The sequence below is a fragment of the Pinus tabuliformis genome, chromosome 1_2, assembly GCF_031772625.1.
Source record: "Pinus tabuliformis cultivar Carrire ecotype Pingquan chromosome 1_2, CPIR1, whole genome shotgun sequence".
Classification (NCBI taxonomy): Eukaryota; Viridiplantae; Streptophyta; class Pinopsida; order Pinales; family Pinaceae; genus Pinus; species Pinus tabuliformis.
In genome coordinates this window covers 578,463,345-578,490,396 of record NC_142298.1, presented here as the reverse complement: position 1 = coordinate 578,490,396, position 27,052 = coordinate 578,463,345, and the positions used below count along the sequence as shown (strand labels likewise).

The 27,052-nt window shown below is 39.0% G+C and overlaps 1 protein-coding gene across 6 annotated transcripts in view; it reads left to right on the top strand.

The window, feature by feature from the left end:
- The window catches only part of LOC149206929 (Glycosyl hydrolase family 47 protein), a 309,288-nt gene that overhangs the window by 107,623 nt on the left and 174,613 nt on the right, over positions 1–27,052 (top strand). For all 6 annotated transcript variants that reach the window (XM_089395623.1, XM_089395621.1, XM_089395622.1 and 3 more), the window contains exons 7-8: positions 10,233–10,281; positions 10,919–11,098. In XM_089395623.1, coding sequence (XP_089251749.1) covers positions 10,233–10,281; positions 10,919–11,098 — 229 coding nt within the window. The remainder of the gene's footprint in view (positions 1–10,232; positions 10,282–10,918; positions 11,099–27,052) is intronic.

Below are 27,052 nucleotides of genomic sequence, written 5' to 3'. Positions count from 1 at the left end.
TTGTTGTAGTAGTGATTGGGGATTCTCGAATTTTCACATGGTATACAGAGTCTAGATGAAGTAAGAGAGCAGATCGGAAGAGCCCAGCGCTAAAGAGAAGGAGGGAGGTCGAAGTGCTGCATAAGCAACATATCGAATCCTTAGATGGATTGAGCAGTCCAAGCCAGGAGGGCAAGAGTCTCAAGGAAGATCTCTCTTTGAGTGAGTCGACAGAGAGGTAAGATTTCCAGATTGAGATTTGTTAGTGACAAAGGGAGCAGCACAACAACAGGTTCAACGCATAGCAATTTTTTGGTAAGTCGCAGTTTTCTGCAGCAGTTGCTGGGACAGAAAAATGTCAGAAGAGGGAAGGAAACACTATTTGAGGGAATTTCTTCCTTAGAGAATTCCTAGCCTGGGAATTCGATTTCTCATTTGTTGAGCAATAGTAGAAAGGAGAATTCGTAGCCAGGGAATTTGATTTCTCATTTGTTGAGCAACAGTAGAAAGGAGTAGATCTACTAGCTCCAACAGGGAGTGCGTAGGCTAGCCTAGCAACAACGCAAAGGAGAGAGGAGGCAGTTCAACATTTTGTTGGCAGAGATGGCAGCTAACGGGCTGAGAGATCAAGATCGGTTGGATGGGGCATCCAACTATGTGATCTGGAAGGCTAGGATTTCATGCCTTTTGGATGAGCATGATCTCAAGATGTTGTCGATAGTGTGGTAGTTGCACCCGATGATGCAGGTCCACTCAAGAAGTACAAGGCTGAGATGGCAACGGCCAAGCAGTTGATCCTTGATGGAGTGAGGATCACATTGTATGTCACATTGTTGGGAAAGGCACTGCCAAGGAGATGTGGGATGCCTTGGATATGCTATATCAAGGATCTTTCGAGCAACAAAAGATGTACTTGGAGGAGAAGCTAAGATCAGCAAGGATGGAGAAAGGGGAATGCATTGATCCGTTCCCATCAAAGTTTCAGGATGTCCGAGATTAGTTGGCAGCGGTAGGATCAACACCTCAGCCTACAGAAATGGTGAGGTTGACCCTACATTTAGTCTTAGAAGAATGACAAGTATTTTTCCAAATTATCCTGGGCAGAGAGAGATTGCCGGATTGGGAGGGAATGTGGGTCTCTCTTTAGCAAGAAGAGATGAGGCGAGACTTAGTCAAGTGCAAACTTGATGGCAGCAGCAACAGTGGGACAAAGCCCAAGGAGGATGAAGAGAATGCAGCCCTTGCATCAAAGGGGCAGCGGAAGAAGAAGAAAGATGCATCAAAAGGTCAAATGTTTTTGGTGTGGTGAATTTGGTCACTACGCTATGCAATGTCGTCTCAAGAAGGAGAAGGACGAGAAACATGATCCGCACGCTGCAACCGCAAAAATCGAGGAAGAGGAGTTCGCCGTGATTGCCCGGATACCTCCAGGGAAGAGGTGGGGTGATCTAGTATTGTAGTTCGAAAGAATTGCAGATGGGCAAGATCCTTGAAGAGTCCACCTCTTGGATCAATACCTTGCTATAGGATCCATATCAGAAGTAGCAGGATGGACCAGGGCTAGTTGGTGCAGGGGAGTGTTAGAGTAACAGTTGCAGTGGCTAGAAGCACCAGAATCTGAGCAACGCAGAGCTAGTGTTGGCAGCAGTGCAGTTGGCACAGAGCAGAGTCAGCAACAACGTAATGGCTTCAGCAATAGCGCAAAGACTAGCAGCAATTTGAACTCCAGCAACAGATGCATCACGCTGAACACCTTTGGTTCAGAATTTTGGATGCTTTTCCGTTGCTGTTGTAGCAGCAACAACAATAGGAGAGGTTTGCAGATGCAGTGTTGGTAGTGGCAGGGTCAACAACAGAATGGATGCAACATTTGCATAGTAGTTGGTGGGCAGTGATGTCAAACATCAACATCACAGGGGGAGATGTTATAGAGAAGAGTGATGCTTCAACAGATTGCATTACTAGAGCACATTCCTCGCTAAGAGGGAGTGTTGATTTCTAGTAGCATCGGATGTGCTCTAAGCCTCAAAATTTGCAGGGAGGCTAGGACACATGTATTCTAGAATACCTAGAAATCGTTTTGGGAAATTCCACTCGGAGAAGGTTTTATTAAAATAATTAATTATTTTTCATGGATGCCTAAGTCTAAACTTAGGAAATTAAAATAATTAAAGGGTATTAATGAAATTGAGGGTGAAACTTCTAGAAGAAGACGAGGATCAAGCCAAAATTATCTGAGCCATTGATTAGAATCTAATCTGGGCCATTGGTTACTCAATGAGAAGATTATAAGAAGAGGCTTGATGGGCATTTGGAAGTCACATCGGGTGAGAGATCAGAGATCGATTTTCTCAAGGGAGTAGCGTAGCAGTTGTCGGAGAAGTGATTTCTTGAAGTGAGGGGTAGCGATAATTTCTGGAGGAAGATTTCCTGATCTGACGATACATTGTTGAGGAGGCAGAGAGAGATCCATAAGAGGCAGCGCAGAGCCACGCTGGGCAGTTTAGAGCCACGTTGAGATAGCGCAGAGCCTGAGAGGAGATTCAAAATTTGTTGGAGAGTCGAGTTCTAGAACCAGAAGTCAGGGTGTGAGACTAGAAGGGTAGAAAGTCGAAGTTCCAGAGGCAAATCGATCACCCTGAAGGACTAATGCAGTTCCCAGAAACTGTGACGCAGAGCAGCGCAGTGATTGCGTAGAGGCAGCTAGGGGCTAGCCATCTAGTGGCTGGATCAGTACTGGATCGCCAGTGATAGTGTGAGGTATATCTCACTCATCTCTCTGTCGGTCAGATTCTCTGTATTGGATAGCCAGTAAGGCATCCAAAGATTGTATTCAGAAACTACTACATAATGATACAAACCCTTGGCTGTTGCACCGGTTTTCCCACTTTGAGTTTTTCCGGGGACATTTGTCCAAAAACAACGGTGTCACTTGTGTGTGTTGTTTCCTTCTTGCTCAGTTCTTGTTTCTGCATATAATTTAATTAGTGAAGGCTGCAGTGTATTGGTTTTGCTATTTACTGTAGAACACAACAAATAATTTGTTTAGTTATTTAACAAATAGAAGAAACTTAATCAGTTGCTGCAGTAGTGATTCAGGGATTCTCAAATTTTCACATGAAACCCATGCTTTAATAAGTCATTGTTACAATAATAAATTTCTTTCTTTATTCTTTTGACATGTACATTACATAATGACTCAAGTACATTATTGAAGACCGAATATAGTTACATTTTCTAACACTTCCTCTTAACTAGGGAGGTATTCATAATGTACATATACAATGGAAGATCTCAAACTATATGAAAACATGAAGAAATTTTAGGCATCACAATGCCATGGACTAGATTCTTGACTAGGGCAATCTATCCAACTAGTCTCTCAACAATTTAGGCACCGCAATGCCATGGACTAGATTCCTGACCAGGGCAATCTATCCAAGTGGGACTAAGGTGGACTCAAGCTTTCAACCCCTCTAGGTACCATCAGGCTTACTTGCTAACCACCAACCCAAACATACAGGTGTGTATCCAAAACAAAGCTCAATAACCAACACCACCTTTTCAACTTCGGGTTCCAGACATCAACACAGACTCACAGAGTGCTGTCCTGATGTCCCCCCACGCAATGCTTCACTCGCAAAGCCTCAAAAAATCTCTTCCATTTCCTTATCATCAATACAATCACCAATATCTACCAAACCCAGCAGGTTCCTTAGATATTCAAACTTCTTATTAGGAAGAGCCTTTGTCAGTATGTCTGCTACCTGTTCATCTGTCGGGACATACTCTAACTTCACAATCCCATCCTGCACCAAGTTCCTAATAAAGTGAAACTTATTATTGTTATGTTTCATCCTCGAGTGAAACACGAGATCTCCAAACATCTTGATACAACTTTGATTGTCACAATTAATCACGGTAGGACCTAGAGACTTCTCGAACAAATATGTTAGAAGCTTTCTTAACCAAACAACCTCTTTTCCTACTTCACATGCAACCACATACTCTGCCTCGACACTACTCAATGCAATGGGATCTTGCTTCCTAATCATCCATGAGATCATAGCTAATTAGGGTTTCCTTAACAATGCTCTTGTCTTCACCATAGCTCTAATACCATGTTGGAATTCTGATAGACGATATAATTTCTTATCATGGTAATTACTTGTGACTGATATGCATTCTTTTCTTATTTTTTACTTGTTTAGTTATGTCATCAAGCAATTACACTTTAAGAAAATATAGAAAACATAATTCACAGGAGACGAGACACCATAAATTAGGCTCCAAGCCAGGGCAAAACCCCACAAGAAGGAAAACCCAACAACAATCATTTCTTTATAGCTTCTTCATAAACAAGAGAAGTCCAAGTCAAAAAAAAACCAGTGATCCAAATGCCAAGTCAGCCCTCCACCAAGCAACAATTCACATGAAGTCTGATATAGGTCTGTCCACTAAATGCCATGATTCTGTCCATTAAGGAGTCCACAAAACTGTCCATAAAATGCCAAATATTCAAGCAACAATTCACATGAAGTATGCTACAAGTCTATCCACTATATGCCATGATTCTGTCCACTGGGGAGTCCACAAAACTGTCCTTTAAAATGCCAAATATTTGTCCACAACAGAAGCCTGAATTTTGTTCTTTCTTTCGGCCTAATAAATACAAAGATAATGCCATAGAGCCTTCGCATGAATAATGCCTCAGAATCTTGCTCATATGCCACAAAAATCTCATTCATGTACCTCAGGAATCTCGGATGTATGTGCCTCAGGATGATGTTATATGGTTTAATCCATGTTTTTATGTTTTTTATCACTAATTCATTATTCTACATGCTTTTGTTGACATATATGCATCAAAATATTTACAAGTATATATTATATAAAATTCACTCCCAAAATCGCTCTTGATCCGGGAGCTTTTGAAAATGTCGCTCCTCACTCCTGCTTCCATTCTCGCTTCCTGCTTCTGCTCTCACTCCCAAGCTGCCTTGGAGAGTTCTGTTTGACCAACGTTGACTTTGGTTTGTTCCTCTCTATTTGACCGAGTTCTTGACTGTTCTTAGAGGCTGAAAGTTTCAACAATTCATTGACTGTGGTTGACTGAAGTTTTGCTCCTATTCTGGCCTGTTGACTGAGAGTTAATTGAGCTTTGACTGTGGTATTGCAGGTTGAGTTTTGGCCCTTTGACCAGCTGCCTTAGGGCAAAATTTGGCCCCTCTGTTGTAGACTTTGACTTGGACCAACATTGACTATTTCTCTCTTTTGATTAGTTTGACTTGGCATTTATTGAGGTCAGAGATTGAAATTTTGATTGGAATATTCTGATGTACATTTTGATGAATTTAACTCTCTCTCATAAGGAAATATTTTTGGGTTTTCCAGTTTGTGGGTTTTGCTTTGGTCATTGACATAAATTTTGTGTCTCTTGTCTAATTGTTTATTATGATCTCTATTGCTCTATTGAAGAAGTTAATTGTTGGAATTTTTCATGTATAGCTGCTTAATGATTGGAATGCTCTAAATTGTATCATTAGAAGTAGTTATCAGTTTGAAACATTGTATTTGTCTTGTTTACACTATAAAATCAACACAATCCAGCCACTCATTTGTAAAACGTGTGAAATCTCTTTGAACCTTTGCTTTTTCTCTTTCTAATAACATAGCTCTAGCTTTCTCATAGTTGGGGCTCTTGTATCCTTTTGGGGCTTCATGGATGGCCTTAACCAAATCATGCTAATAGGGAGAGTGAAGTACATTGAATGGTACACCTCAAGCACAAAGAAAACAAACCTTTTCGTTCCACATCATCCCTCCCATCAACATTAAGGAAATCTGCTACTATTCTTCTAGATTCAGAGATTTTAGAAGTAATATGAGGAGATGAGCCACCAAATCTAGAGGTTTTAGTTGCACTTGTTTCATAATGAATTTTTAATTTCTTGATTTTCTTTTGTTCAACCTCCTCTATTTGGATGTATTTTCTTCTTTGTTCCATTGAAACATGAGGGAAAATTGATATTCCTATGGGACCCTTTTTATCATCATTGTCCAACAACCCACAAAGATGCCTCCTCACACGGGTATATGAACCACTATAAAGTTTTCCTCCATGACAATCATGAGGGCAGAAAAACTTGTAGTTTCCACCATCTCTTCCCCTCTCAAGTTTTGTCACATAATTCCACAAGGGTGTCAATGCAACTCTTCCCCCTTGCATTTCAATGCCCTCTTCATCCTCTTTCTCTTCAAACCCTTACTCCCACATCATACATTGGGTCACTCATAGTGCGGCTACTATCCTCTTCTTCTTCTTCCCTTCTATGCCTACTCCCCACCAACACCATGAAAACCAAAAGTGGAATGGTATAGATAATCCAAAAGAACAACATTTTGGAATATTGATGGATAACTTGCAATAAAATGAGCAAGAAGAAAGAATGGGAAGGAGTAAGAGAGGGAGGAAAAAAAACAAGAATGACAAGAAAATGAGGGAGTTTGGGGTTTGCACTTACTTATTTAGATTTTATAGATGGCAACCCTTCTTTACTCCTCCAAGTCCTCCTTCACTCCTCCAAGCTCTCCTTAAACCTCTCACAAATGTTATCTCAAAAGATGGGTATCTCCTCTCTTCTCTAAGCTCTCCAAAGATGTAAGAATGAGGAAAAGAGGGGAGAAATGCCTTTTAAGCTCATCCTCTCTTTTCCCTAACTCATCCTTAACTCACTTGAACCCCAACTAAACCTTAGTTAAGCCAAAAAAACATTAATAGAAAAGAACCCATGAAACCGTCTACCTCTCTTTCGGAACTGGTTGCGATCTGCGATGGAACCACGTCGAATTTGTGTCGGAACTACGGTTCACGCTGATGGAACTGCACATGGAACCGTCGCGGTTCTCTTTTTCCAGGAACTGTGGTTCCGCTTGAGGATTGGGGGTGGATTTGTCCGGGATGTGAATCCACCTCCTAAACTGGGGGGAGGGGACGGTTCCTGCAACATTGGTCTAGAGAAGTTTGTATACTTCAGAGACAAGCTTGGCATGATGCAAAATGTCTACCTCGTTGAGAGGGAGGGTTGATGTCTTTGCAAGGTTAGGGCAGACCATTTCTTGTAGCCATAAAGGACTTTGACTGGGGGAGATGGATACATTCACCTTTGAAGCCAGAAGGACTTGGTCAGGTCATAAAGGACTTTGACCAGAAAGATGAATTGCCCAAGGCAATTACAGGGGCAAATTACAGAATTGGATAGATCTTCTCCCGAGAAGCCAGAAGGGCTTGGCCATGTCATAAAGGACTTTGACCAGAGCAAATAGATGTGATTCACTTGAGAAGCCATAAATGATTTTGGCTGAGGGTGAATGTTCCATGGGCAGATTCTCTCCTGAGAAGCCAACATGACTTGGCTAGTGTTATATATATATATATATATATAATGTAAATATAAATAATAGTAGAAATCATAATAATGATTAATTAGTGATTAATATAGAACAACTGGGTCATAAAGACTTTGACCAGAAGAGATTGATAGATTTGCCTACAGAGCTATAAAGGATTTTGGCTAGAGGTAAAAGGCCTTGGATACTAACATTGCCCACTCTAGGTTGGAGTTATCTATAGACATACATCAACATAGCAAACTCATGAACTTTTCTTATGAAGGAGAAATCTCAGCAAAGGAGAAATTTGTTGGAGCCAAGGATAATGCCTCCCTTGCTAAGAGGAAATGTTGATTTTTATGTAGCATCGCAAGGTATTCTTGCATGCCAAGAGGCCTCCTAAGGCAGCCTAGGAAAATTATGAAAAAAAAATTAAAATTAAAATTTTTGGGCTTCATGTAGGCTCCAAAATGTCAAGTCAGCCCCACCATGAAAGGGTGTGACTCTTGGTCAAATTCACCCCATTTGACTAGTATATATGCACAATGAGAGCTCCTCATTTTGACTACATTCAACAACACAACATATCTTCTCAAGTAGCCACAGAAAGGAGCTGAAAGGAGGATGAATTTACCAAGCTTTGACCAAGTCAATAGAGCTATTATTTGACCGAGTTTGACCTGCTGTTTGATCAAATTATCTACCTCAGTTTGACTGCAGAAGAGGCTGACTTTGACTGCAGAAATAGGCCGAGTTTGACTGCAGGTTTGACCATGGGTTTTAATCACAGGTCTGAAGTTGACCAGGCTGAAAGTTGACTATTTGGGTGGTTTGACCAGTGTTGACTGGCTGGTAGATTGGCCAGGTTTGATTGGTGTTTAGACTTGAGTTTTGGCACAGGTTTCTAGACAAATTTGGATTGCTAAACGTTTCTAAAGAAATTTTCTCTGAGAAGAGTTGCTAGGTTTTCTTCTAAGTTTGGGTTTCCCAGGGAAAATTTTGTTGTCTCTATTGTTCATGGCTGTCTCTTTATGATCTTACTGTTTTCGCTACATTACTGTTGAGAGTTTCTGTGTATAATTGCTCAATGATATCAGTGGCATAAAGATAAATTAATTGAAGACCATTAGGAAGTAATTATCAGATCAGAAATTTGGTTTCTAGTGTTCATCATTGTAAAAAATTTAACAGAGGTTAGCTCTGTGTCTACTTTAGGCACGTTGTGGAAGGATGAGGTATGCTATCAGATTCTGGCTAAGAGAGTTGCTTTCATCAAAGATGCACAATCTTTGGAGTTAGAATATTCTGTTTTTATTTCTGCTACTGTAGCTCTTAGGAAGATTTTATGAAGTTCACTATGTAGACCCTTATGCATTTTTATTTTTTGATTGTAAATATTTTTTTGTAACTATAAGATGTACTTTTCAAAAAGGCAAAAAAAATCCTCTCCTCTTGGCTTTATTTCTAACCTTGAATTCTATGAATGGTATTCTGAATTTTATGTCTCACAGTTTCTCTTGTGTATGTATATATGTATGTATTTGGCATATTCTAGCTGTATTGTCATAGTTTTCTAAAAATTTGGCATATCCATTCCAGATACCATACCCGTATCTGTGCAACTCAGTCTTTAGTGTTCCAATTAGTAATTACACACTATTGTATTACGATATTAATAATTCTAATGTGTTTTGATCAGTGTTGCGAACATCTCGATAACATCCCGTTTTTATCTCGAAATCATGATTTTTTGGCCTAGCCGATGTTTGCTGATTTTTACTGATATTTTAATGGTATCTTGATTTTTCTGATGTTTGTCGATTTTTACCAATATTTTCCCGATTTTTACGATTTTTTGGTTTTCCAAACCCTTGCCGATTTTATCCCAATGTCGATGTTTGCAACATTGGTTTTCATCTGGGATCAGTCAAATATTTTGGGGGGTATACTATTGCATGGACTGAAAAATAGGTCAACTGTTTCTTTAGCCCAAGCTGGACACAAAGACTGCATGTTAACTGCAAAAATAAGGGTTTATTATCAGATAGTGTTTTCTTGTAGGAGGATCTGCGAGGATTGATTATAGGTTTGTGACATGTTTTTTAGTGGGACATTTTAGAATATGCAACATAAACCAAAGCGAGGTAGCTTTTGCATATTTTAAATTTTAGCTGGGACAAGTATTTGCTATATTTGCAGGATTTTGGAAGTCTAATGTTCACAGAAAGTTCTCCAGATGCAGCCTTGTAAATCCATAACTCATTAGATCAAATATTACTTACCAATGCTGATTAGGCATTAGTGTCCTCATTTCTCTCAAATCAGTCTTACTTTGCTAGCTAGCATATCCTCAGGATCTGTGAATGGTATTTCAATTTACAATCATTATTTCTCCTTTACTATTGTTTTGTTTTTTACCTGTGCATGTCTGTGTTTGAAGTATAAACAGAGATTCCACTGAGGCTGTTTAATTTCTGAATGCTTGAGCTATCATAGAATGAATCTTATAAACTCAATGTTTATTTGATATCCCAAGTTATGTGTCACGCTCATTTGCTGGCTAAAGTTTGTACAAACAAGGAAGGTTTAGGTAACCTGTCACTTACTAAGTATGTGTTACTGTTTTGTTATTGTAACTGTTTTGGTAAAACTGTGTAGCATATGCTACAAAGTTCTATGAAAACAGTTACCTGCAATATGCCAATCCGTGAAAATGTACATTCTGTGCTACAAAGTTCTACTGAAATGATTACTTATAGTATGTCAATCTGTTGAAACCTGCATTCTGATTTGTTATTGTTAGCTCTGTTTGATGTCTCCTTTTTTTCTTTTTGCTAACTTTGGAGGAATGTCCTTTTTAGTATGGAGTCATGGAGAATGAGACAACAGAGACGAGCACATCTGGCTGTGGTAAGGTGACTTATGTATTCTTTTCCTTTGTTTTGTTTGAAAAAATGCAATTTATTTTTTGTTGAATTTTCAATATGCTTACACAAAGTCACTTGTCAAGGGACCATAGACCAACTAATGTTTCACCTCTCCCTATACAAGTGCGAAGGGTTATCATGTGAGCCTTAGCCCCAGTTTCTAGAGAGTCAGCTGTCAGCATCTTCCTCAAGACACTTAGATTAGGTGTGATCTTCATTTGAAATATAGTGGAGTCCTCATTCAATGTGGTGATTAATCTCATCGTCAAGAAAGAGATGCCTGTAAGTCAAATGGTTCCCCAATGTTCTCTTCCATGCTCATTGATCATTCAAATACCCAGTAATAGTGTCATCTTTCATTAAAATGGACCAATAGAGTGACTTCAGAATATTGCTGAAATCAATTCCCAAAACGACCAGGCCAGCTTTTGTCCCCATAAAGCATTCTTAGCCCCATTTCTAGCAAAAGATATATGTAGGTAAATTCTGATGAATGAAAATAAGATTTAACCGTGAAAGTATGGTTAGGATTCTGGAATCACCCACCATGAATTTCTGTCAAGTCTGTCTGTGGGGAGTATTTTGATGGTTGTTGACTGGACATCATCTTTGTAATACAGGTTCACTCATACTTGAAATGGGGGCACTTTCACGATTGACAGGCAATCCTGAGTATGAGGCAGCAGCATTGCGTGCTGTTCGTAAACTATGGAGCATGCGGAGTCCTTTGGATCTGATGGGAACCACGCTGAATGTACTAACTGGGGAATGGATTGAACATTCATCTGGAATTGGTGCTGGTATGTATTTTGAGCTCTTTGATTCTTAATACATGGGTATGTTTTTTTAAGCTCCTCAATATTTTAATATGCCAAAGTGTCTTGTTAATAGTTCTTGTTTTTGATATGCTCGTGTTGATTATTCTTTTCAATCTGATGCATGAGCTAGTAAAACTAGGCGGCAATCTCTTTTTCAGGTTTTGGGTGATCTTTGGTCCTATGCTATCGAGCCTATGCTTCTAATGTCCTTTCTAATTAATTGCCCAAGGGAGGACGAAGTTGTTGAAGAATCTAGGGAAAAGTAGTGTAGTGTGATTCTTCATTACTTGATAACAATTTATGGAGTCTTTTTACTTTTCTTGTTAGCTTAATCTTCTTCTTCTTCTTATCAATGCACGTGTGTGTACTTCATCAAACTGCTACCAAAACATAAGAACAAGAACACAAGATATTGGCTCTCTGCTAGGGCCAAAACCTCTCTTCTCTTGAGAGGAAAACCCTTTAGTGGATTTCTCTTATTGAATCTTCTATTGATCAATGCCAAACACTAGACCCTTAACAAAAGTATTTTCCAAGCACAAGTCAAGTCCTTCCCTTTTTCTGCACTTTATTCCCGACACTTCTTCCGGCATGAAGCGAACAAAGTTCCTTCTTCAGATTAATTATTCCAGAAGACTTGGAATATAAAGATATCCACGAGGATACAAATATTATATACTAAATGTGTGAATAAGAATGATGATACAAAGAGAGTGAGAGGCTTGCTTATATACCAAGCAGGTGTTTGTTCATGGAGAGTCATGTCTCATTTAGATATGACTCTTCAACTTAATTACTAATTAACTAATCATTATTTATAATTCTTATCATTTACATTATTTTACATTATTTCCTATATATTTATTCATAAAATTGCCTTCCTCCTCAAAAAGTTTTGTCTTCAAAGCTTGTCGATGAAAAAGGCTTGATCTCTTCTTCGAGTTCGAATGTCTTCTCGTCTCGGAACAGTCATCTTTGTCGATACAAGTTGATATGATCTTCTAAGTGACAAACAAAATTGTCGCACTGAGAAGTGTTAATTTTAGGTAACAATGGTATGTTCTATGCTTAAGAGCAATTTACTTCAAATTCTTTATTAGCCCAATGTCAATATCCAGTTTGGCAATTACATCAGCATGATAGTAAAATGCAGATATAACATAAATATAAACAATAGAAGATAAGCCAAGACAATAGGACACAAGATGTGGCACCAGCGAGGGACAAACCCCAATGTGGGGAAACCCTTGATCAATTCTTCTTATATTCTTCAATAGTTCAGCAGAGAGAGAGATAGTACAAATTACAAATCTGATAATTTATGACTGCAGTAGAAAATCCCTAACCAGAAAAGTCAATGCTGGTCAAACAGGGCATAATTCTTCCTCTAAATAGCTTGGTCAAACCCAGTCAACTTCGGCCTCCAATAGCAAGCCCAAACAATCCAAAACAGTCTGAAAAAGTCCAGTCAAAACCGGTCAACAAAAGTCAACCTGCAGCCAGCCCTAGGGTAGTCAATGCTGGTCAAATGGGAGGTCAAATCACCTTGATTTTAGTGCCCAAATTTGTGGCCTTCTAAGAGGAAGATACCTCACCAAATACGCAGTCAAAAGAAGGTCAACGCAACCCAAAACAACAACGTTTGAAATTCGGTCAAACTGGTCAACGCAACCAAACATAAAATATCCTCTTGCCTTCGCACGTGTGAGAGATCGCTGCCTAGATTAGCGTACCCAATCAAGTGAGGAGAGAGATGAGTGAAGATGAGATGATGATGAAATGACTTGAGATCTCCTCCTTTTATATGCAACGTTGAGGATGAGCAGGGGGTTTGAATGCCTGTTTTGCGTGTTGGCCAACCTTGACAATTTGTCCATAAAGTAAATAAATTCATATCTTCACTTTTACATGTCGGAATCGGATGATCTTTAGATCAATCCTACACCTCTCGGAGAGAGGAATCCAAAAAAAATATCAGCTGTCATAAATAAGATGACCCATGTGGAGTTTGGCCCTAGTTGCCAATTTTAACAAGAAGGGATCAGACCATCCTAGATTAATCTTCTGTGGAATATTCTGATCACTGGAATTTTGTAACGACTTGTCATCATAGGACTGGATTGAGGTTACATCACTCTTCTCTGGAACATCAATTCCGATACGTAGCATGGTTGAGTTGTCTACTCTCATGATTTGGATGCCGATAGGGAACTTTTTTGGTTTGATTTTCCCTTATTAAGTGTGTGATTTTTTTTTTTTATTTACTTTAGGTGACGATGTTGTTGAGTTGGTTACAAAATCTTCACTTGGGGTGTTTATCATCTGAACTACAACATCTAAGTGCATCTTTGCTTCAACTAGTTTGCATTCTTCTTGAGTTATGATATTCACTGGATCGGTATTCGTTACTTTACCTTCAACTTGGACTGACGACTTCGACATTTCTTTCGTGATAAGTTCTTCTAACTTATTTTCCAATGATTTGCTATCATCCTTAAGTTTTTTAATTTGAGTGAGTAGACTTCGATTATGGTTTCTGAGACGTAAAAGTTCCTCATTTTCTGAGTCAACTTTATTTTGGTATTCAAGCTTCTCAGTTTTTAAACACTTGATTTGTTCTAATAACCTTTGGTTAAGTTTCTTTAAGCATAAACTTTCCTCTTCTTTTCGTGATAGATCTTCGTTGAGTCTCCTCTTAGAAATATCCTTTTCTTGTTCTAACTGGTGTTTCTTAGCTTTACATTTTCTTACTTGTGTAAGTAGCTTTTGATTATGCTCCTTCAAACATGAATTTTCCTTATTTTTGTTGGATATGACTTCTTCAAGCTCTTTCTGCTTCTTTGATACTGTTTCTGGATTCTCTTGAAACATTAGTTTCGAAATATCCTTAAGATCTTTTGCTGAAGGCATTATCAGTTTTGATTTTGTTGTCATGTCTTGGAACGTGACCATCTTCTTCTTGTAAGGGAACATCAAGAATTTGTTTTCTGTGTTTAGAATGAACGTACCTAATTCCTTGAACCAAGGTCGACCAAGAATTATGTCAACCTCTTTGTCAAGCATAGTTATGACACAGAATTGAGATATGTACTTATAATGATCAATTGTCACTTGTAAATCATTAATTTCATATTCTTTTCCGCCAAAAAAACCTTCTCGTTCGCTTATATGTGGCTCTAGAATTAATATTAATGTAATTATCTTCAATGTTTGGATTAATGGTGATGTTCATTTCTTTCCTTTGGATACACCCTTTCAATGTAAATAATTTAAAATTTAGAATTGGAATACCTTTATAGGAGAATGTTCCTTCTTTTATTTTCGAATTAGACTCCAATTTTATTGTTGTTGTTGAAAGAAATGAACTACTTTTGTATTCGTTGATGAGATTCAAGGTCTAATAATAACCCCTTATTATTTATAATTACAACAAATGGAACCTTATTATTTCTAATTACCTCAAATGGAACCTTAGGGTGTATTATCTTTATTAAATTTCACTTAATATATATATATATATATATATATATATATTTTTTTTTTTTTTTTACTTCACTTTAACGTAAATTCTTAACTGATATTTTCTCCTTATGCAACTTTTTATAATAAAACCCACTTTGTACTTATATATATTTTCAATAATTTTATGACTTCAACTTTTCTTTAAATACCCCTTTATAATATAATACTTCTCTTTATATATCTTTTATTTATAATATTTTTTTTTGAAAAGTTACAACGCTAGTGAAATGTGGCTATTCTCCTCTTTGGGTTATAATATAAAATATATGTCCACTTATGTACTTTTGACTTAGTTAATGTTCTCCACGTAAAAAGTAAAACTTACCTTTCACATAAGAGATTTTGTATCCCTTTTGTTTTTCTTTTACTTCTAAAATACCATGGGTTTCTAAAACCTCGGTTAATGTTCTCCATGTAAAAAGTAAAATTTACCATTCACATAAAGAGATTTTGTATTCTTTATGTTTTTCTTTTACTTTTAAAATACCATGGGCAATTACCATGGGTTTCTAAAACCTCGGTTAATGTTCTCCACATAAAAAGTAAAACTTACCATTCACATAAAGAGATTTTGTATTCCGTTTTTTTTTTACTTTTAAAATACCATGGGTTTCTAAAACCACAGGCTTGTAAACCACTTAATGAAATAATATTATTTACTCTTCCTTCTCTTACGTATAGTTTTAAATATATTTGGAAAGATTCCCTCTTAACTTTATCATGCACTTTTTATCGATAATGTAGAACCTTTTTATATATATGAATGTTCTCCTTCAAAATTTACATCGGACTATATTTTTTTTTTTTTTATCTTTATATGTACTTTTTTTTTTTCAAAATTGATTTTTTTTTAATCTTTGTTTTTTGACTTTTTATTTTCTTTCCATATATATATATATATATAAATTATTATTATTATTATTATTATTATTATTGAATGGCCAAATGCTTGATAGCGAAATGGACAAACTTCAAATTCTTGTAGCGAAATGGTTCAATGACAACAATGTTGATGAATTTGATGGTCAAAGGTCTGGATCAGAGAACAAGGCTCTATGCAGCAGTGGAGCAGCCAGAGGATCGACTGCTCTGATACCAAATGAAGCGAACAAAGTTCCTTCTTCAGATTAAATATTCCAAAAGACTTGGAATATAAAGATATCCACGAGGATACAAGTATTATATATTAAATGTGTGAATAAGAGTGATGATACAATGAGAGTAAGAGGCTTGCTTATATACCAAGCAGGTGTCTCTTCATGGAGAGTCATGTCCAATTTACACACGACTCTTCAACCTAATTATTAATTAACTAATCATTATTTATAATTATTATCATTTACATTATTTAACATTATTTCCTATATATTTATTTATAACACGACACTTCTTTCGGCACTTCGTCCTTCTTCTTCCGACACTTTGTTCTTCTATTCCTTGGTGATACGCTCTCTTATGCTAGCTTTAGAAGAGATGTTTTACTTGATCCTAAGTGCACCTATTCACATAGGATGATTCTCTTCTTCTTTTCACCAATCGAGCTTCTTCTTCATGTAGGATTGCAGACTTGATGTGGCAGCGCTACAGCCCTACTGTCTCGCACGTGTGGGAGGTTTCCTTCAAACTTTTAGCTCCTTTTTCCTTCGCTAGAGAGACCCTCTTCTTCTCTTGAGTATTAGGCCTAATAGGCCTAAGTCACTAGCCCAAACAAGGAGGAATATATGACTATTGTCTCACTGCTGATATAGCCGTAGACTCTCCTTCATTCGCTTGCACGTGTGAATTTATATACCCTAGAAAAACAGTGCCTCACAGTTCGTTGTTCTTCCTCCTTATTTCGATGTTATAGTGAACCCTTTACCTCTGCTTCCTTTGTTCCTCTTGTCCTCCTTTTTCTTGCGGATTTCAGAGATGAGTGAGTGCGTTCTATTTGGAGTGGACAAATAGAGGACTGTCCCTCCATTTAGACTGACTAGTCAACTGTTTGTAGGCCGACTTTGAGGGAAGATTGGAGGCTGATTTGTTGAGCAGACTGCGGATAGTTTCCATGATAGTTTCCATGGTGGTGTAGACCCCGGGACAAGAGTATCCTCCAAGCACAAGTCAAGTTCTTCCTTCTTTCTACACCTTATTCCCCAACACTTCTTCTGGCACTTTGTTCTCCGACACTTCGTCCTTCTTCTTCTGACACTTCATTCTTCTATTCTTTGGTGATAGGCTCTCTTATGCTAGCTCTAGAAGAGATGTTTTCCTTGATCCTAAGTGCACCTATTCACATAGGATGATACTCTTCTTCTTTTCACCAATCGAGCTTCTTCTTCATGTAAGATTGCAGACTTGATGTGGCAGCACTACAACCCTACCTTCTCGCACATGTGGGAGGTTTCCTTCAAGCTTTTAGCTCCTTTTTCCTTCGCTAGAGAGACCCTCTTCTTCGCTTGAGTATTAGGCCTAATAGGCCTAAGTCACTAGCCCAAACAAGGAGGAATATATGACTGTTGTCTCACTGCTGATATAGCCGCAGACTCTCCTTCATTCGCTTGCATGTGTGACTGTATATACCCTAGAAAAACAATCCCTCACACTTTGTTGTTCTTCCTCCTTACTTCGATGTTCTAGTGAACCCTTTACCTCTGCTTTCTTTGTTCCTCTTGTCCTCCTTTTCTTGCGGATTTCAGAGATGAGTGAGTGCGTTCTTTTTGGAGTGGACAACTTCTATAAATAGAGGACTGTCCCTCCATTTAGGCGGATTAGTCAACTGTTTGTAGGCCGACTTTGAGGGCAGATTGGAGGCTGATTTGTTGAGCAGACTGTGGATAGTTTCCATGGTTGTGTAGCATGCTTGAAGGAACTTCTTGAAGGTGCCATTGCATAGGAGTAGACTTGACTTTGCTTGGTGTAACATGCCCCTAAGACCTTCAATATTTTCTCATCTAGCTTGCTTATGCAAGCACAAGTGCACTGTTCCATGCCATATTTACTCTATTCAACTCAAATTTTAATAAAATGGCTCAATAGTTGCTCCAAATTTTGTATGGTGTGCCTGTATATTGTGTGTTTGCTTATTTCCTCTACTATTGTCTATTGCATGTTTCGGTTATACTTAATATTTCCATTAGGAATATTACAAAAAAATTGTTGATTTGGATTTATGCCTTGATGCTTCAGTGTTGCGTAAGCTAGATACATCCATGCCCAAGAGATGTATCTTTATATAGATTTGAAGTGTCCTCATTAGTGGAAGCCGACTTGAAGAATAGGAGGGAATTTGAAATTCTAAGTTTCAAATTTGATGGGCCAAAAAATTAAGGTCGACCTCCATCATTTTATTTAATTTCACTTTTGACTTTTGGGGCCATGAATTAGTCTTTCTAAAAACCCTTTATTCATATTTAATAATTGTTGACACCTTTCATAAACACTCTTTTCTTAATAACATCATTTAATTTAATTTATGACAAAAACCCAATGGATTTAAACTTTATTTTTCTTAGTGAGAAACTTGCCACATCATCACACCTCATTTGCCTAAGCCAATTGAAGGCTACCATATCAGCAACCCTTTGGGGTTTTGGACCACTGGCTGGGAGTACCAACTTTGACTAAGCATATCTCTCAAACTCATAGTTTTAAAATTCGGCCGATTCGAAACGGAAACGGCCGAGTTGATCCGTTTCATTGCCCAGAAATGTGACTCAGTGGAGGAAACGGTTCAGTAGGCCGAGTCAGCCATGACTTGGCCGAGTCATTCAATGACTCGGCCGAGTCATGGCTGACTCGGCCAACTCGGCCGTTTTCGTATTGAGTCGTCCGAGTCATAACCTGTGGCCTGTAATCCCATCAAAACAACGATTTGACATTTTTTAATGAAATTTTGAAGTGTTTGTTGATTGGTTTGGACTCCAATGTGTTTTATGAATTAGTTAAATGTTATTTGGAGTCCATTTCCCCCTCCCAAACCCTATTTACATACTCAAATTCTCTCTACTATTGATATGATATTCAAATTTCATGGTAATGTTAAATTCTTAAAGTAAAAGTGACATTCTCTTTAATCTTCATTTTCATCCTTTTACTTAAATTTTTAACATTACCATGAAATGACTCAGGATGTTTGAGAGTGGTTTTGGCCTCATTGGATTTCATATGGAGAAAGTAGAATTTTAGATTTCATTCAAAATCCAGCAGACTTATCAGTTTTTCAGGATTTCAGGATTGGAGGATTGCAATGTTTCCATCGAATTTGGTCATGTATTAGGGTATGGAACTCGTATTTAATCAAGAGTACCAATCCCTCTATGTACCTTGATGTTAGTGACATTGGTTGTCGAACTCCTCTGGGATTCGCTCCCAAACCAGGAGCTTCTGAAAATGTCGCTGCCGCTCCCGTTTTCGCTCTCGCTCCCCACTTTCGCTCCTGCTCCCAAGTAACACTGAGCCAGATGATGTTGGCAACTCTAGCAGTAGCCAGGGCCCAGTAGTACTGGTCATAGACTTTTGTTGTAGAGGCCATTTATAGCCTCGGTTATGTGTTTTTGTTTTGATCTTTATATCATCATCATGTATGTATTGGACAATGCACTGCGTGCCATTTTGATATAATGGATATATTCATGAGCCTACTTTGATCATATGTTGTTTTCTATTTATATTCTAATGCTGTGTGTTTGGAAACATGAATGAAAATCTTTGAAATTATGTGTTTTTATAAAAAATAAATATTTAATGTATTTTTTACAATGACCGAGTCATTGAAATCGAGCCGACCGAGTCGATACCGAGTCGGAGTCGGAGTCGGAGTCGACCCTCGGCTGAGTCGGAGTCGGAGTCGGAGTTTTAAAACATTACCGGAGTCAAACTATGAAGGCCCACATGACGCTCTACACATCAACGAAATCATTATGACGAGGAGAATCCGATGGCAAGGGTCTCCAAGACAAATTTGGTGATCTGCTACTTCAGAAATCCTCAACAAGTGCGGGTATGTCCATCGTCCAAGGAAGCCAAACCCTAGAGATAAGGTTTCATCAAGCTGCATCATCCTATGGGCATCATCAAGCTGCATCATCATCATCGCCTGTATCATCCTATGGGCATGACATCATTGACAACATACTCAACAAAGACACCATAAATTAGGCTGTTGGCTAGGGAAAAACCCATTGAATCTTTCCTTATGAGAGAGTTCAATTCATAAATTTGTACTTGAAGATATGAAGACATAATCAGAAGCTGACCAATAAGGTGACCTCCCATAAGTGTCAAGCCAACCAAAGTGCTAAACCAAAATATCACAAATCTGTCACAATGGGCATCACACCTTCACACATGTCACAAAGATGATGAACCTTAGATCTTTGTGACATCCCTTTGCCCTTCGCATATATCACAAAGATGACAAACCACATACTTCACAGAGAAGACAAACCTTTGTCCTTTGGAGTCAGAGGACTCGCACATATAGAGCCACATAACTCATGCCTTTGGAGTCGCCGAACTTGCAAATATAGAACCATAGAAGTCATGCCTTTGGAGCAACAAAATTCGCACATATAAAGCCACATAACTCACACATATAGGGCTATTGAACTTGTGCCTTTGGAGCCACATAAGTTGCACATATAGAGGCATATAAGTCACACATATAGAGCCACAAAACTCGTGCCTTTGGAGCCATGTAACTTGCACATATAGAGCCACAAAACTCATACATATAGAGCGAATAATGCCACAGATCTTTGCATGAAATGTGATAGGAAGCTTGCATAATTACAGAGAATAATGTTGCCTCAGAGCTCTCATAGAACAGAGATGAGATTTGAAAATCTGCCTTGGAGGTGCTCTATTGAGCTCAATATATAGTTGTTGGTTTACACGAATATATGTGACTTTTGGGCATGCCGACATGTTCTAGGAGTCGACTTGAGCAAATTTAGGAGGCAAAATTTAAACTCAAATTTTCTATTTTCTTCACATAATGAAAATACTCACAATGGCTACCATATTTCCAACACTCTCTCTTAGCTAGGGAGCTACTTTTCGTTCTCTCTCTCAAGATTAATCTTCTTGATCAATCCATAGGTCTCTCGGCCCACAGGCTAAGGGAGATATAACAAGTACAAGTGTCTCTCTCTATCAAGATCAATCTCTCCGACCATTCCATAGGTTTCTCGACCCACATCCTATAGGAGAGATCATTAGTCTCATCATAAGGAAATATACATAGCATCCAAAACATCCCAAAAGCCACAACCTTATGGCATCCTGTTTAGTGCCCTACTAACCAGTGGGATCAATCAATGAGGCCAAACCAAGCAGATGGACAAGGTACATCTCCTTGACGACAAATAAGGTGTCTCGACCCATAGCCTAAGGGAGGAATCCCTATCTCAATCCCTAACTATATAGTCTAACTGTCCATGACCCAAGGGAGAGAACTCAGGATCAGTCTCCTTGACCAATCAATAGGTCTCATAGCAACTGCCCAGGGGAGAGATGACAAACTTAGTGTCCTCGACCAAACTGGTCTCACAATGATCATGACCTAGGGGATCATTCTATGCCTCAGAACCAATCTCCCCAACTAGACTCACTAGTTTATCAATCAACCGACCTAAGGGAGTGACAATGTTGCCAACCAATCCATTGGTCTCACAGCTGCAGCATAAGGAGGATTCATGATGCTATATAATCAATGCTCCCTCTCCAAGAGGAATTCTTAGCCATTCTAGGCTTCTTATAGAAGTAATCATCAACAACCTGCGCAACAACATAAAAAGTTGCCATGGTGGATTTCAACACTCTATCAATCATTTCAGCAGAGAACAATATGCTAAACAACCAACTATATATTCAGCGTTAGTTGTGGCTTCTCAGCCAACATTAACAACCTGCTAATCAACAAACATGTATACCATGGTTGATTCCAACACAAGATCAAGACAACTTCCGAAGCCAAATTGCTTCACAAATTAGCTTCAGTCGGGCTAAATGCAGCGGGAACATCCATGTCATTCACACCAACACAACACCTAGAAGTGCTCATATCTGGTGCAAATAGAGTCGGGGATTCCATGCATCAAGTGGTTCAAGGAGCCAGTTAGAGAATAAACCAAGTCAGCAACAGAGTCTCGTAGCTTCTTCAAAATTTTTATCAAGCAAGTGTCCATGGACTTAGTTCATCATGCCAAAACCTCAGCAAGGATTTCACCAGGTTCGTGCCACACATCTAATCTTACAATTCTTCAAACAATTACCTATTACACTGAAGAGGTCCTCAACCCTTGTCTAAAACACAACAAAAAGGTCACAGGCTCATCTTCAGCAGACTTGGATCAACATCACTCTAATCATCTTCATATTGGAAGTCACAAGTGACTTCTTTACATCATGGATCAAAACGTGCTTCAATCTAGCTGATCTTGTCTGCTCCCTCTGAGTCCAGAGCTCATCCAATCATGAGTCTTCTTGTCACATTGTTCTTCCATCCATTTCCAACGATTGCCACACCTTGGCAATCTTCATTATGTACCTGCAATCCTCACTAGGAGGCCATGGAAGAACGAATACAACCAAGTAGGATATATAAAGGTAAGAGACTCGTAATGAAACAACAATAGCAACAATCAAGAAAGTACTTATCTCTTGAGAATGTGTCAGCTCCCTCTTGATCTTAGCCTTCTCAGATCCAATCAACCTCGTCCACATCATTGAGGAGTCCACATCATCATCAAGGGGTTGACCTCGTCCACATCATCATCAAGGAGTCCACATCATCAAGGAGTTGACTCTTAATTTTTCACTATTCTATGCTAGAACAATCACTTAGCCCAATTCTTTCTTCAATTAGCAATCACTTTTAAATAATTTGATCTTCTAATGACAATGAACAATTGTAGATAGGTCAATAAATACAATGCATAATAGAAGACAACCAAGAGCAATAACAAGAGACACAAGATTTGGTCAAAGCCCAGTGAAAAACCCCACAAGGGGGGAAACCCTTTAAGATTCTTCTTCTATTAGATTGTCATCAAATGTTCAACAGAGAAATACAATGTTCCAATCCAACAATGAGTCAAAGGACAACAAATTTGACTTTCTGATTCTACTAACCAACACCCAATGAGAGATGAGCCCAAAAGTCAAATATGATCCAAAGTCAAAGTCTACAATTTTTGGTCAAAGATTTCCTAACCAGTCAACTTTCAACAGTCAAATCAACTCCAAGTGAACTCGGTCAAATTTCAAAATATTCAGCCTCTTTTGCTAGTCAAACTTCAATCAAAACAGTCCCAAAAAGTCTCGGTCAAAGGAGAGAGAAAACTACGGTCAAACTTCAGAGTCCTAAGGTCAAACTTTAGTCAACAGTCCTGGGGTCATCCCCAGTCAAATAGCCCAGAAAAATTCGGTTTCTCCACCAAAAAATTCAGCCTCCCAAGATAAAAAATTTCCAAGTTAAAGTGTGTCAAAATGCCAAGTCAAACTTGTTCAATGACTGCCTAAACAAAAGTTAACGCAAAAATTTCATAATCAACCTCTTTGCTTTGCACATGTGAGCTCAACTTCCTTGATTGCAGACCTATACGAACCAACCACAAAAGGAGAGAGGAGAAGATGTGTTGATATGATGTCCAAATGAGGTTGCCTTGATGTGTATTTATATGCTTCTTTGGAGACCCAATTATGACTTTATGCCGACCTGAACTTTTGTGTACTTGTGGGTTTTTGATTAAAATAATAATTTTCCTTGACCAAATTAAATTCTTCCAAGGGAAAGGAGGGTCTTCACTGGATGAGGAAGGCTGTCCAGAAGAGGGAATTTGTCCCAGAGCTGCCAAATTAACACTCCCTCTCAGCTAGGGCGAAATTTCCGACTGCGTCATCAATCTCATCTCAGAAGTTTCGTCATCGTGATCAATGAACGAAGACATGTCTCGTCACTGCTTATCTTCTGAACACTCAAATCTAAAGAAGAAAAATCACCATAGGGGAGCTCAAGCTACCACCCTCTATCCAAGGACAATAGGCAGGATACTACTTACTGTGAGGTAAGGATCACAACTATTTTATTGCATGTTGATCTTCCCAACTTGACCGTAAAGAGCCAGTGGTCGAACCCCTGCATCCCTACACTTGGGTAGGATACGACTTACCATAAATGGTAAGGATCACAAATATTGTTGATTTGGGGTAGCATCGGATGTGCTCTACCCACGAAAATTGGTGGAGAGGCTAAAGCACATGAAATCTCCAATACTTATAAATGGTTTGGGCAGATTCTAAACAGTTTGGAAGATATTAAAATAATTAATACTTTTAATGGAGTCCCTAAGTCTAAACTTAGGGAAAATAAAATATTAATGTGAATTAATATAAAATTGTGTTAGAAGGGTCCAAAAGTCATGGATCAAGCGAGAGTTAATCTTAGCCGTTGATTAGGGACTTAATCTCGACTGTTGAATTGTCAACGAGAAAAGTATAAGAGGAGGCTTGAGGGTCACTTGGAGAAGACACCGAGTTGATCAAGAATTCGATTTTCTAGGGTAGGGCTTGCTGAGGGTAAGGAGTGATTAGAGTTGTAGCTGAGGGGCAGTGAATACAAAAGCAGAGAGTTAGAGAGGGTACTGGGACCATCAGCGCAGAAGCCGGGAGAGAGGGACGCAGAGCTAGCTAGAGGCCATGCAGAGCTAGTCAGGGCCCACGCAGAGGTAGCCAGGAGTTGCGCAGTGCCAGAGAGAGCCAACGTGGGTGACACAGAGGCTCTAGAGGCTGACACAGTGTCTCCAGAGGCTGACGCAGTCCCTAGAGGCAGATGTTGGAGATTTTGTGTGGCAGATTGGAGCTGAGAGCTGTGGGATTGTTCATATAGGGTTTTAGCTAGAATATCTGTCTCCGACTGAGAGGTACTACTGCCGAGATCATTCTCTGTTGGGTGAGCCTATTTGGCACCCAGATTGTATTATGAAATTGCTTAATAATAAAACCCTTAGATCGCTGCACCGGTTTTCCCGCATTGGGTTTTTCCGGGGACATTGGTTCAAAAACAACGGTGTCACTTGTGTGCTTGTTTTTTCTTCAATTGATGATCTGTAATATTGTTGAGCATGTACTTGTATTTATTTTCAGTATTTACATGGTAAATAACTTGTTAATTAAAAAGAACAGGTAGGCAGAAATAAATCAGAAAGTACATGAAGGATTTTTAACAGTTAGACTTACTAATTTCAACAAATATCCCAACACTCCTCACGCATTGGCCAAATGGGTGGCAATCCCTACAAGCCCAGCTTGTGGGTAGGATGCCAACTGGGGTATACTCTGTTATGTCCCGAAGATGACAATAGGTAGGACACTACTTACCAAGAGGTAAGAATCACGACTATCCTATTGTCAGACAATAGGTAGGATACTACTTAGCATGAGGTAACAAACACAACTATCCTATTGTCGAGAGTTCCCTCAACCCCAAAAGCTCTCCGACTCAATTCCTCTCTTTGTGAGCTCAAACAAGGGAGAAGAGCGTAGCTCTGTGTTCTCTATCATCCCGACCCTTACCTGGGAGGGTCACCTCCATCAGTGCAAGCTGCTCTCTGAAGACCAAGAACTTCGCTTTCGGTAAAGCCTTGGTGAGTATGTCTGCTATTTGCTTGTCAGTCAAAATGTGATGGATTCTCATAGCTCCTCTTTGTACCATGTCTCATATATAGTGATACCCGATCTCAATATGCTTGGAATTGTCATGAAACACGAGATACTCTGCTAATCGGATCCCACTCTTGTTGTCGCAATATATCATCGTCATATCCAGGACCTGCTCAAACTTCCTCAACCATACAGCTTCGCGGCTCTCCATGCTAGCAACAATATATTTTGCCTCAGATGTGCTTAAAGCTATGAACTTCTGCTTTCTGCTCATCCAAGATATCATGGCAGAACCCAAACTAAAGCAACACCCTGATGTGCTCTTCCTGTCAATAACATTTCCAGCCTAGTCAGTGTTAGTGTACCCATGAAGTCCCACATCTCCGGTAGTATATCACAGACCAAGGTTAATTGTCCCATGCAAATATCTCAGCACATGCTTGGCAACAACCTGATGTGCATGAAGAGGCTCAGTCATGAATTGACTCAAAGTGTTGCCTGCAAAACACATGTTCGGATGAGTGTTCAGAAGGAACATCAATGCCCCAATCAATTGTTGATACTCAGAGGGGTTCGCCAAGTCAGTTCCAACAACATCTCCACATAACATCTTGAAATTCATCTCCATCAGTGTGGCCAGGGACTTGCATTCAACCATTCCAATTTTTTTCAGCAGTTTCATGACATATTTTCCTTGAGAAAGGAAAATTTCTCCTAGCTTTTTCCACACTTCTAATCCTAGGTAGTAATGCTTCAAAGTTCAAACCGAGATCTTTCATTTCGAATTCAGAGGCTAGCTCCCTTTTCACTCGAGCATCATAGGTTCACTCCCTGTCAAGAATAAATCGTCAACATATAAAACCAAAATGAGAGGCATACCTTGGACCACTTTGAAGTAGAGGTTTGGGTTAGCATTGCTTCTCGTGAATCCAAGCTTCACTAGGTAACTGTCAATACAAGTATACTAGGGTTTGGAGGCTTGCTTCAAACCATATAGTTCCTTCTTCAACCGACAAAATTGAGTTCTCCTGTCATGTACTTCAAAGCCAGGTGGTTGCTCAACGAACACTTCTTCTTGTAGCATGCCATGAAGAAATGCCGTCTTTATATCCATTTGGTGAAGAGTCCATCCTTGACTTGCAGCAAGGGCAACAAGAGTCCATCCTTGACTTGCAGCAAGGGCAACAATCGATCTAATAGTGGTATAGCAGGCAACAAGTGCAAATAGATCATCGCAATCTTCACCCTCTTTCTGGGAGAAACATCTAGCCATGAACCTCACCTTATATTTCTCAATACTAACATCAACTCCATGATCTTATACAACCACTTAGAAGTCACAATAGACTTCCCTTTGGGTCTTGGAACCACTTCCCACACATCATTCTTCATAATAGATTCATATTCTTTCGCTATAACATATTTCCAAACCTGTTTTTTCATTGCTTCAAATGTGGGAGGCTTGGCTTGTATGACAATGCTCATAGCTACCACATATCCCTGGTATCAACATGGCTTCTTGCTTTCTCTAAAGGTACCTCTAACAGTGACATGTATTTCTACATCTTGTAATGTATCACAAAGCCAAATGGGTCTCTTCCTGGCAAGGGGATCACTTGGAGGGGGATCCAAGAGTTCCATAGGCTCCATGGGATCATTAACAATATCCTTCTCAGATTCTGCCACAAAAGGACCTTCTAGTGGGTCCATGTCGTCATCCTTCTCAATAGGAGGAGGTAGAGGAAGGTCCCTTGCTTTTATGAGGGCAAT